Source organism: Triturus cristatus, chromosome 1_2, assembly GCF_964204655.1.
Source record: "Triturus cristatus chromosome 1_2, aTriCri1.1, whole genome shotgun sequence".
Taxonomy (NCBI): domain Eukaryota; kingdom Metazoa; phylum Chordata; class Amphibia; order Caudata; family Salamandridae; genus Triturus; species Triturus cristatus.
In genome coordinates, this window is record NC_140580.1 from 399464430 (window position 1) to 399477568 (window position 13139).

General features: G+C 45.2%; 1 protein-coding gene across 2 annotated transcripts in view; it reads left to right on the top strand.

Moving 5' to 3' along the window:
- Positions 1–4835: 4835 nt before the first annotated feature.
- The window catches only part of PAPSS2 (3'-phosphoadenosine 5'-phosphosulfate synthase 2), a 194225-nt gene continuing 185921 nt past the window's right edge, over positions 4836–13139 (top strand). Inside the window, exon 1 of one of the 2 annotated variants that reach the window (XM_085605564.1) lies at positions 4836–5145. In XM_085605564.1, coding sequence (XP_085461690.1) covers positions 5128–5145 — 18 coding nt within the window. In that variant the 5' untranslated portion in view covers positions 4836–5127. The remainder of the gene's footprint in view (positions 5146–13139) is intronic. The other variant, XM_085605556.1, reaches the window with a different exon arrangement.

Genomic DNA, 13139 nt, shown 5'->3' on the forward strand with positions numbered 1-13139 from the left:
CCAGGTCTTCTTTCTACAGAAAGTAACTGACATCCTTCTAGAGATTGAAAAGATACGGATCACTTCAGGTGCTTCGGATTCGCCTACTGCGCCTCCTTTCAAGGGCAATCCTATCACCAGTTTCCCGCGCCTGGACTCAAGTACTCTTTCTTCTCTGGCCCTTGGAACCAAGTCAGGTTCCCCTATTGACCCTTGCCCCCCTCGGATTTTTAGAATGGCACTCCCTGCTTTGGAGAATCAGATTCTTACGCTACTGAATAAGTCCCTGGCAATTGGTCAGGTTCCTGCTAATATGAAGGAGGCCAGAGTTATTCCTCTTTAAAAAAAAACGGGTGCTGATAGGACTATATTAAAGAACTATAGGCCTATTTCTCAGCTTCCCTTTTTGGCGAAGGTCTTGGAGAAACATGTTCTGATAACTCTCTCAGCTTTTTTGGAAAAGCATGAGATTCTCCAGGTCCACCAAGCAGGTTTTAGAGCCCATCACAGCACAGAGCTGGTCATGCTGTCGGTTGTGAATGAACTCAGACGTAAGGCCGATAACAAAGAATCGAACGCCCTGATTTTATTAGATCTGTCAGCGGCGTTCGACACGGTTTGCTACCAAAAACTACTCTCTCGTTTGGCAGACCTGGGTATTCAAGGACAGGTCCATAAATGGCTAGAATCCTTTCTATCAGGGCGAACGCAGAGGGTCCAACTGGCTGAGCAGGTATCGGCCAAGTCAACATCTTTTGCGGGGTCCCTCAAGGATCCGCTCTATTCCCCCTTCTCTTTAATATATACCTACAGCCCTTGGTGGCCGCGCTAGCCAAAAAGGACTGTAGAGTGTTCAACTATGCGGACGACACTCAACTCATCCTAAGGATTGAGAATTCGGCCTGCGCCCAACAGTCTGCTCAGCGCATACTTAGGTTCACAGTTAACTGGATGACGGCTAACTCTTTAAAAATCAACCCTGACAAGACAGAGGTCCTTGCTATTTCAACTAAAGGCAACCCTTGGAATTACCTTTTTTGGCCTCAGGAGCTAGGAGTCCCCCCTGTACCGGCATCTGTGGTGAAAAGTCTGGGCATAAAAATCAACTCTGAACTCTCTATGACCAATCAGATTAATGAGGTGGTCGGTACCAGTGTTGGTCTTTTGCGACAGCTGAGGAAACTGGTTCCCCTCCTCTCGGCCTCAACCATGAAGACAATCGTAGCTGCTACGATAGTCTCCAGACTTGATTATGGAAATGCACTATATGTTGGGTTACCTCAGAAGCTTACAAGTAAATTGCAGATAGTTTTGAACGATACAGCCAAGCTCATCTTTAGATTGTCCAGAAGAACTCACGCTACCCCTCTGCTGAGTGAACTACACTGGTTACCCATTAGGCAAAGAGCCAAGTTCAAGGGTTTGTGTATCACCCACAAAGCCCTCTACGGACACGCCCCTGATTACATAAAAGAACGGGTTCTCAAATACGTGCCAGGACGTGTGCTGCGCTAAGCGGAAGCTTGCAGACTAGTATGTCCTCGTTTCAACTTCACAACTAAAGGAGGGAGAGCTTTCTCAATCCTCCTGCCACAACTCTGGAATCAGCTGCCTGAAGAGTTACGGAAGGATCCTGGACTCTTTTCCTTCCGAAAAAAACTTAAAACCCTCCTTTTTAGAGAAGCGTTTGATAGGGTTGTGAAACGTTTTAATATTTGAGGACCTAGCTGGATTTGTTGTTTTGTTTCTTCCTCTGTGCGAGCGCTATGAGACCTGCCGGTATATACGAGCTATACAAGATTAAATTAACAATAACAATAACAATAAAGCGTATTTGTCTGCTCTTTCAGACTTTTTGTGGAACTAACCATCTTCGTTTAAATCACCTGGTCTGATTGGATTTATGAAACCTTTGACAGAAATGTTGCCTCCCGTCCCATTTGCGATGCCACAGTGGGGTCTTATTTAAGTTCTGACATAGCTCATGTGTTACCTCTTTGAGCCAATGCACAGCTGCTTGTTGCGTTGTGTGACTCTCATAACTGTCTTCCTCATCGCAATTACTTCAGCTGGTCGTGTGAGTGAGCTCCAGGCTCACTACGGGCAGTCGTCCTACACCTCCTTTTTTCCAGACAAACTGGTGCTGAGGACCAGAGAGGCCTTCTTGCCGAAAGTAGTCAGTACTTGTCATGTTGGACAATGCATTACTGTTAGTGTTCTTTTACCTGCCTTACCCCTCAACAAGAAGAGAGACTCCATTGGCTGGACACCAAAAGAGCCTTAAGCTTTTACATAGATCGCACCAAAGACAATGGGGTAGACAGTTAGCTTTTTGTGGGGTTGTCTTGGGGGAATAAAAGGTAAGATGGTGTAGAAAAAGACTTTGCCAAGGGGGATAGGCTTTTGTATTAAGATCTGCTGATGAGGAGGCTCTGGAGGGACTGAAGGCCCATTCTATCAGTGTCAAGGTAGCAGCCTCGGCATGAAGAGTGCCTGTTCTTGACACCGATGAGTCCGTGATGTGGGCATTCAATGACAACCAGGTCCAATGTGAAAGGCATTTTGCCCAATTGGTCCTGCAGGACTTCTCGTCTGAGCCCACATCACAGACCCTCCACATTGGTAGGTACTGCTTTGGTATCTTTTCTAAAGGTGAGGAATCTGCAGTTAGAAATATCCATCAGAAGAACAAGTTACTCACCTGTGGTAATGCTCTGTCTGATGGATGTTCTATCTAACCACAAATTTCTCACTGCCCACCCACCTCATTTTTCTATGAGGTCTCTTCTTACCATCTAAAAGGTTTCCAACTTAGAGATCTGCACACTGGTACTGACAATTGTTTTCTGCACTGCATCCAAAGACGCTGAAAGAGTCAAGCAAGAAACTGACATAGGAGTACAGGGGTATTGCTCACATACAACTTTGCTCCATCACTTTCTGGACAGACCGAAGCCAACACTGAGCCACACGGCGCCACCTAGCGGCACAAGAGAGCACTGCTGAGAAAATTTCCAGATCCAGTCTGGCGCCTGGGGATATTCTAAAGGTGAGGAATATGTAGTTAGAGTACCCACCAGAATGAGCATTATTGAAGGTAAGTAGCTTGTTCTTTACGAACATGGCTCCTGTGTCCTGAAGACTTGCAATATTTTATTGGTTCCCCAATAAAACTGCCTGTCAATCATATGGCTTTTAACTGAATATGTTAAGAAAAAATGTGGTGGAAAATCTAACCATTTGGACCCATTTTTCCTAAAATATCCTTTGAGAAGTAAAATCACTCAGGCCCACTGAAAAGGGAAAATGTGCTTGCTAAAGTAAATTACAGTTTGCGATGCGGGTCTGGTTTGAAAATCTTGCCAGGAATTACAGAGTCTCATTTCAGAAGGCGCTCAAAGATGCCATTTGGTCGGGGGAGGTTGGGTGCTCATTTTGAGGCTGGAGGCCTGTGCCTGCAATTCCTTAGCTGTTTTACAGCACTCGGATTGCAGGCCCTGAAGTGTGCATGACAGATTGGCTGGCCGGCCAACCTGTCATGCGCACTGAGCATATGAAGTATTCGTCCTGCAATATGCAGGAATCTGTCTGCCCCTCCATCGCCCTTGTGCTAGCCCGGCCGGCGGCACACAGAATAATAAAATGGTAATGACCAATTTATTATTCTGTGTGTACCTTCTGCTCTCTCAGCAGGCAGGGTGACGCTCCTTCGCCTTAGAGGAAGAGCCGCCGCTGTTCTTTCTCCTGCCCATTTTACATCAAAGGTTACTGCTTTGCCTATAAGTCTTACCTCGTTTAGGGTAGAGCATAGGTGGCAGACAGAAGTCACATGAAAGCTCAAATCAATTTGGGCTCAAAGGTCCAAGATGCCCTTGAGCTAAACCAGTGCTGGCTATCAGGGTCGAGCCTGGCTCAAGCATTCAGTGGCTAGCCCACCTCTAGTAGCTACGATTGGTGCATCAGATGCAGTGGCACCAGGGCCCACTGCACCCTGATAATGAATGAGTCAAAAGAGCTGCTTTTCTTGCTTGCACTTGAACCCATGGTATCCTAGCTTGGCTACTGCTGTCAGTGGCGCAACAGCCGCCCCTGCAGTCCCTGCCACCCCCACAGTGGGGTGGGGCGAGCTCCAGGGGGTCCCCCTCCAGCAATGTGCAGGGGGGCATGAGAACTCCTGACTGAGTCCGGAGAGTGGGGGGACCCCTCCATACACTTTGTAGGGGGGCTTCTCAAGATTCATTACGTCACTGGCTGCTGTCACTTCCTATGGCATGCGTGCTCCCTCAAGTGGAAGAGCCTGGTCCTTGCTTTACCTTCATTTTAGTCTAAATCACCAGGCCTCTGCTCTACGGCACCAACATATAGATCCTGCCAAGTGAACTGCAAAAGACAGTGGAAATTCAGTCATGATTCCAAAGTTAGAGAACCCCAAATATAATGCAGCAGGTTAAGCGCTATAATACAAGCCCTGCTGTGATAAAGGTGATGTAATTACTAAAAGCCTCACCCATAACTCGGAAATAATAATGGAGGCAAAATCACCCACTACAAATAGTTTGCGCACTGCGTCTAGCATTACAACTGATTATCACTTTTACAAAAAAAAAGGAGGATAGTGTGTGTGTAAAAGCGAAACGTGCCCGAGGCAACTTAGTGGGCAAACCGAGGGGGAAGGGCAGGGAGCCAAGCGCCACGGGAGGGTGGGCGCAGGTAGATGATGCAGCGGGAAGGAGCAGGTAAAGGTAAACCAGGCATCGGGAGTGCGGCCGAGGAATGGGCACTGGGCAGAGAAGGCGGAAACAGAGGACCGGAGGCTGCAGCAGCGGGTCAAACCCAGTGGCGTCACGAGCCGCTCCGCCCCGCCAGCTCGCTCCTCTCCTGGACGCCCTGCCCCTTCCCCGGCCCGCTTGGAGCAGCGCTGCTCGCCAGCCTCTCTGCTCGCGGCGCTGGAGGGGCCGGGGCAAGAAGGGGCAGCGGGAGAGGGGAGAGGGGCGGGGAGCAGGGGAGGGGTTCGGTCCGGGAACTTTGCGACGTGTCCCGAGCCGAGCCCTTTTATACCTCCGTCCTGCAGGCTGCTAGGAGTAGAGCCAGACAGAGAGCAGCCTCGTCCAGCCCTCCCTGTGTGCAGCGCCAAATCGTCCGTCCACCATGTCCAACAACAAGACGGTAGGGGCTTCTTAGCACTAGCGAAGACTTTTTCATATTTTCTCAAACACGTCATACGCCAACGTAATTGAACACTTAGCGGGGGAAGGGGGATGAAAAATGTGAAAGCACTTTAATATAGATGAGGTGAAAACTTTTGAGAAGAAGTAGCAGGGTTTTTAGCTGAAAAAAGAAAACATTTCTTAAGTAGAGGGAGTTGAATTAGATAGACATTGAGCTGCCCCCATCGTTCGCGGACACAAAGCTTTGAGGCTGCATCAACTTGAATGCAGAGACTTTCTGTGGTGACCACCCGCCCCCTGCCTTGACTGCAGTGGGGGATTCTTCATTCGCAGCCTAGGTAGGACAGAGAGGATGGGGAAAGTCTGATGCTTGTCTATCTGGCTGCTCCTTTCGCTGGCCAGAGGGGTGACCCTTTCACGTACGGCACTCGGACCCGAGCAGCCAAGACATCTGGGTCAGTCGGACAGGGCGATGGAAAGGGCAGCCGTCGCCCTGGGCTCAATCCCCGTTCATTCATTCTGAACTCTCTCTCTCTTTCTTCCCCCCCCCCACCCCCCACCTCTCTCTCACTCTCTCTAGGAATGTGAAACCGATGGCCTCAGCCATAACTTGGAACTAACAGTACTGAAAAGTGTGTGTTTTCCCAACTTTATGAAGTACATTGCAGCTTCTCTCCGCTCCAGAGTGGTCTGGTGCGTGTAACCATCCATGAGACGTAGAGATACATGTGTATTTTTTAAATTTGACACTTTAAGTCATTCTCACTTTTAGAAATGACAATCGCAGTGCTGCGCCTTATTTTTGTGTCCTAAACTTTTTTTTCAATTTAAACTGTTCAAAAATGCAGAAAACAGCGCTTAGTGAATGAATGAAATAACGTTCATTCTTTTAAGGTTGTTAAATCCACTTGGTATAATATCTTCAGTGGGGAGTCAGGATGACGTGTCTTTCTGACTTCACACCTGCGTTTACTTTTCACGCTTCCATCATTGCTCGTTGTGCTACATTTTGACAAACTATTCATTCGAGAAGATATTGTCACAGCACAAGTGTCTTTAGCAAGTGGGGATTGTTGTAATAGCTCCAGGGCTACTTAGCCCAGCTAACCAACCATAGTAGAGGAATATGTGTTAAAGGGCACTGCGGTAGTGCCGGATGGTGAGAAGAAGTGCCACCTTGATGGTAATTTGTTACCCATTATTTCTGTGTGACTTTATTGTTCTTGTACCCGTGTCCCCAACAACCAACACTATAAGGACACAGAGAATCAAGCTAGCATTATTTCATCTTTCACAGCAATGCTTATGTTGGTTGCTCGCCACTGTGTGTAATGTACACATTTACCAAGAGGTTGCAGTTAGGAACAGAGCGGCAGTTTTTAATTATAATATCTGATGGTAACAGCTACCTGGTTTGTCTCTGTTCTGCACACATCATCTTTTTGGCATGGCACATTAAGGGAACCAAAGACTCAGATTTAGGATTCAAGAGTGTGCTCTTAAGTAAGAAGCCATATGGATTTTTTTTTAATACATTTCTTTATTACTTCTTTCAAAGGTACAGTCCATGTTCATATACAATTACATATCTCGTAGACAACAGCTGACACAATGAACATTCCAATAATAAACTCAGCAATTTCGATATATACTTTCCCTGGAAGATGCCTTCCATTCCGACATTTTTTCCAAACTGTAACTAGGCAATCTCCCAAACCCCCCTCCCCCCCCCGTCCTTACCGGGTCCAACCAACTCCAGTTCCATTTATCTTAAAATCAGACTTGGGTCTACTCATAAGAAGCTATATGGATGCCATGATTTTTGTGGGGAAAAAAAAGTGTGTGAATAACCAATTCTCACATCTAAAGGTATATCTACGAAAACAAATCTCACACCAGAAAGTGGACACTGTATTGACAAAGAGCGTTCCACAAGTATTTGAGTGTAGTCAAGATACTACCAAATAATGAAGATACATGGCAGTCTACTTACAGGAAAGTAAAACAAGATGTTGGTAGACATCAGTTTAGGCAGCTGGTCTAAGAAAACTTTCCAAGAAGCTGGAATTAACAACAAAGGCAATTTTCACTAGAGAGTTAGTGGTGGCGTTAATCCATGAATTATAAAGGCAAACATTATCATAGGAAAGTGTTGGAGGAAGACCTGGAGAAGTGACCGCGAAGACACACGTTTGAAATTCACCATTTTGTTAAAGCTGTAAAACTTTTCATCCTTTTGGTAACAACAGTAGTTGACCCTAGATTTGCCTGTGCCCCGTGATGCTCCTGTCAAGCGTTGTGGTTTCTCAGTTGCTTTTCTGGAGTCACACAAGGGGCAGAGCGCATGCCCCTCTGTTCGCCAACGTGTCTATCTACCAGGACTAGAGTGTGCATTCATACTTTCATATGAGCAATGTGTATGTCCTTGCTTGCCCTTTCTTCACCTTCTTCCTCATGCAGAGACCTTCGAGCTGGTGGTGAGTCTAGCGACCTGGGCAATGACGCTGTTTCCAGCATCAGCGCGTCAGGGCAGTGAGTGCAGGAGGCAATCAAACCAAAGATAGGAACTTCCTGATAACAAGGAACCCTTGGAAGTTACTGGATGAAGGGTTGAAGATCATGAACAGGGAAAGAATTAACAGTTCATTCACAAGAAAATAGGTAGAGGAAGGCAGAAACCCACAAAAAAGGGAGAATCAAGGCCCGTGCAAACTGTGGAAAAAGGCTAAAGAGACACAAAGAAAGCAATCAGAAAGTAGGGCCAGCTCAATCACTCTGACCCCGCTTGAACTCCCTCCAGCCCCAAGGGTTCTTCTGGACGGGTAATGTAGGGGAGGGAGACACTCACTGCAAAGTGGAAGAATAAAGTATGGTGAGCAGTCTTCAGTAGTGATACATCTTATGCCTTGTATCAGTCATTTCTGGAAGATTGTATTTGTTTTTTGCCACTGAATGCACATCCCAGCAGTCCAACTCTACCTTTGCTTAGGCTATCTGTGCTTAACAAACCACTACTTTCTTCCAGCTGCCCCGGACTAAAAAGCGCAGAATCAATTCATACAGATCCGAATGCTGCTAGTGTCCGGCTGGCCCCATCAGTGGTGTGGAAAATATTGTGATCCGACCTGGACTCGCTTGTGGTTGGTTTCTCACATTGATCTTTCTCTAGGTTATCAGTGCTCTTCAGCCCGTTTTTCTCCTGATTGGGCGATCTGCGCTTATCTGCCTCTCACACTTGAGAAAGTGGTCTCTGCCTATGTCGTCCGTATGTCTTCACGGGTGGCTTTCCACATCCGGCCTTTAATGCCTCATTGGTGAATTTCACAACAGAGTTTGATAGGGTTGGTACAGTTTTTCAAGTAATATTTGTCAGGCTCCCTAGTGGTTCACTTTTGATGGTTCAGCATCCGGCCTGCAAGGAAATCCAGAAACCATGAGAAACATACATGCCATACACCCCTCAGGAGTGGGAGGCCAAACTAACGACAGGTGTGTACTGCACAAATGATGATAAGCTTGCGTAGCGCAAAGGTGGTATGAAAGAATCTGCCAAGCTGCCTGGAACAGCTCCCACAGTGCCAAGATTGTGCTCTGATTCCCTGAATTTTCCTGGGGTTGCTTTTGACTGATCGGGGCCTTCTTCACATCTTTCAGTCTTTGTGTGGAGAAAAGGACAAACTGTACTTTATGCGGCAATTTACATTTCATCAACCTGACTAAATGTGGTTTCATGGAATCTACTCCCTGTAATTATACATTAGGCAGAAAACTTCAGTTTGCCTTGAACAATGTTGGCAGAGAATTCAAATTGGTAATCGTAAGCATGCATTTCAAGTATAATAATTTGCTTTAACAAACCTTGATACTCTGGTTTTTGGCAGTGATGTCATCAACAGGTGATACTATGACCCAATCCAGTGATAGGTGTTTTATTGATCTCTGAATGATGGAAGCCCCAGTTAGGCCTTCTGGGATTAGAGCCGGGACATTTAGTCTGACCACAGATATCAAGAATAACAACTTAACTTTATGATCAATCAATATCTTCAATGCTTTAGGCCTACTATTAATGGGGAGAAAGAAGAGTGTGAGCAACTGATTCCTAGAGCTAGAGACTGCCCAACACCAAAACTAGCCTTTAAGTGTGGAAAGGAGCTTGCAAGTCATTCCCACGGTACAGCCGTAACAGCGATTCAATTTCTCAAATATCTCAACCGCTTACCACCAAAGATGACATTTTTTTAACAGTGGTTCTCCGTTGCTTTTATGTCAGAGAATTATTACAATCTCATCTGACTTTGATAATCACACAAACGTTTGGCCAATAAGATTTTGTTTTGCCGCTTGTACGGCAGCTGCAGTTGTGTTCTGTGTTACCTATCTCCCCACAGGGTTGTCTTCAGCGCAGTTTCCTGCACTATAGGCGCAGCAGAAGCGTGTGGGTCCAAATGATGCAAACATTCTTAGTGTTTTGAAATCTTGGGTAATCAAAGAATTCTACCAAACACTTAGCAATATTTTGGAATTTATTATTGGCAATGTGCAATAATTGAACACAATTTTGTATAATATGCCTGTACACTCCATGCTGCAATGATGTACATGTAATAAGTGGCAAGGTCAAGTGAAATTCTGAGTTTCCCTGCGTAGGCTGCTGCGAGCAATAATCCTTTGTATAGTTGATGAAAAGATGATATTGGGTTCAATCTTAATTATTGGGATGCCTTTTTAAAATTTAACTTTGGGTAAAAAAGAAATAGCAAACCACTTAAGTAGTTAACGAAAACTGCGTGAAACGTTTGGCTCATTTTAATCACGCAGCTGGGAAAGATGCCCAAGTCATTTAGCACCGAAGTGTCAGATAGGGTAATGGGTATTAGTAAGAAAAGAGCCGATGTGGTTTGCGGCATCGTTTTCATACAGATATTAAAGAGCAGTGTCGGAGAACTTTGCAATGCTATGGCAAGATTTGACTTACTGCAGCAGTGCCAACACCTGTGGGTTAACCAGTCTGTGTCCCTTGATCAGCGTGAAAGTAGATATGTTTAGGTTGAGCCTGGGCAGCACATGCGCTGCCCTGCGAGACATGCTGTATTCGAGTATGGACTTGAAGCCCTGCCCATTCTCCGCCCATATTTGTCATTGGCTTGTGTCATTGTCCTTTGTAAATGCTGGCTTCTGATTCGTTAATAGGCTTGTTAGTCCCTCCTTAGTACCGCCTTATCTTCATTTGTAACCTCCCAGGAGGACTGGCCCTTCACTTCAGTTACAATGCCAATAGCTTAAACTCTCGCAAATGCGAGACCTATTGCATTGCAAATGCTTGTTTTTTGCCTGTTACTGAGGTTCTCAGAGCTTCTAAGGCAAATGGGGATGGCTTTTTGTCATTTTCTGTTGCAGAGGATTATCATGCTTTATATTCTCCGAGGGTAAATAAAAATGCCAAAAACACAAACAGGTAAAATTCCTGTTGAAACAGAAATAGTAAAGAAACCCCGGATTAGATCAGTCAACTCGTACTATAAGCAGCTTGAGACTTTTAAAGTGTGAGAGAATACGCCGGGGGATTTTGGTGGTGTTCCATGTTCAACCAACCTCAAGCCTCCGGAGAATTTTTTTAAGGAAAAACCCGACTGCTGATGTTGTTGGTATTTTGTATGTAATGCAAGCCTCAAATAAGGGGCATGTGCACACGGCTCTTCTGCACATGAGTCATGTTTGGGCAATGTTTCTGTGGTTATAAGGGCATATCTATTGACTGCAGAGATGGTGCTTAATGTTTCACGAGGCTACTAACGCTCAATAACTGATAAGATATGAGTGGCTGGTATGGCACAAACTTGACATATCTATGTATTGAAGGGTTTCTGTATCATCCCCTCGCTCAGGAGCATATGGTCCAATAACATGAAGCCAATACTAGCAAAGATGGGTTTGTTCTTTTAGCATATACTCTTCCACTGCTGGACATACAGATTGTTTAGGATGCAAAGAACTAAGATTAATATGCTACTCCATCTAACACGTCATAACTGACGATTTTGATGCAATACACAAGTGAGTTGTGTGTTAATAACATGGTTGAACCAGCAGGGCACATACCGCCTCACTGTGAGAAATGGTTTTGTGAACAGAAATGACACTGTGTAATTATTGGTCAGACATGTCTTCCTCTTATAAGATTGTAAGTATGTCCTTTTTCTTTTGTCCCTTGTGTATCGCCTACTTTTGAATCCTCAGAGTGTGACAATAAAGGATACCACCCTCTCCCTGACCAACCTACCAGTATCTCCTAAAGCCTAGGTTAAGGTGTAGGATAAAAAAATACTGGGCATTGCCTATATTAAGAATTATAAGCATATCTATAGAAGAATGAATCTATTTGAAAACACATATTAAGTATAATGATGCCTCTGATGTGTCCATGTGGAGTTAGCTGCTCTCATCACTCCTGTGGGTACCCACTCCACTAATAACCCTGAGACATTAGTCAATGTCATTTTCTGTGCTTGCATGTGTTGGGTGGCATATTCATTGGTTAGACATACCCTGGGTAGGCATCTGGATGATTCCTTCCCTCCCTGTCCATTATTGCATGAGAGGTTTCTATACTGTATCCTGTTTTGTGATGCACATGTGTACATTCTGTCTTGTCTTTTGATCACCCCTCAATAGGTTATCAGAGGAATTCGGGAAATTTTAAGCCCAGTTAGGACTCGCCTGGGAACACTTAGCTCCAGACCTATTAGGATAATCAGTGAGGGCAGAAACATGTTGGCAAGTAAGAGACTGGCTTGAGTCATTGTACTCTGTGATACCCATCAATAGAATTGTTTTTAATATACCTAATGTCGTCACGATTAAAGGTGATAAATGAAGAACCCTAAGGTATATTTAATTTATCTGGATCCCACTCCTGTCCAGTAGTTTTTATGTGAGAACTCCGTCCTACCGGAAATTCTTCACGGAGGTTGAGTCCTCCCTGGTAGTACCACCTTACCAAGGTGGGGAGAGGATGCTGACGATGAAGCATGACACTATTATGTGTGTGAGGCATCCTCCTCAATTACGGATTGCCTTTCCACGCTGCTTACCATAGGAGGTGACTGATCCAATCCAGGGTTTCTTTACTATTTCTGTTTCTACCGGCGTCCTACCTTTTTGTGTTTTGCGAGTCTTGATTTGGAGAAATGTAGGGGTGCCTTTCTCCCCGGCCACTCTTTTTTGTGGTAACGATGAATAAAACTGGCCTGTATGTCTTGGCTGTGGGCTTCTATAATGCTGATGATGAAGTCAGGCCGTATTGTCAGGTGGCAGTATGCGACAAGGTAATGCACTAGGATAGAATCCAGACGGTTTGATCCCTTGGTGCTTTAATCCTTCTAGCAAAGTTTTACGGGATCTCGGCTATGCTACACTTTCAGCAGAAGGTAGACAAAAAAGGTTCTATCTCAGAATTTCATGCCAGTTTTATATTTTAGAGGCAGGGCCATACCTTGGTCAGGAAGATTGAGGGGGTAAGCTTGAAATTTCCCAATAAATATGCTGGCATATCATGGTAAAATGCAGGGGGCTAAGGGTCAGAGGGAAGGGATAACAGTGCGGATTATTAAGGCTACTTAAGAAAATATGCAGTAAATAACCAGCAGTATAAAAAGCTTTTCACGGAGAGGAGTGAGAGAGTGTGTGTGTGTGTGTGTGTGTATGTAAAGATCCTAGGTGAAATCAGACAGCCTTTCACCGTACCTGGCTGAAGCACTTGTACCCAACTATTTACTAGAGAATACATTTATTGGGGGGTGGAGGGTAACACCCCAAACACCCCCCCCCCTTGAAGGCCTTTGTGTTCTATCGTCTTGTGGACAAATAATCAGTGAATGGGAGGTAGAGGTTATTTATCATAGTTCTGTACCTCTGCACAGCTTTTGGTTTTAATTATAGAGCTACATTGTTATGGGATCCTAAAATCTAGTGGACCGCCGTGAGAGGCAG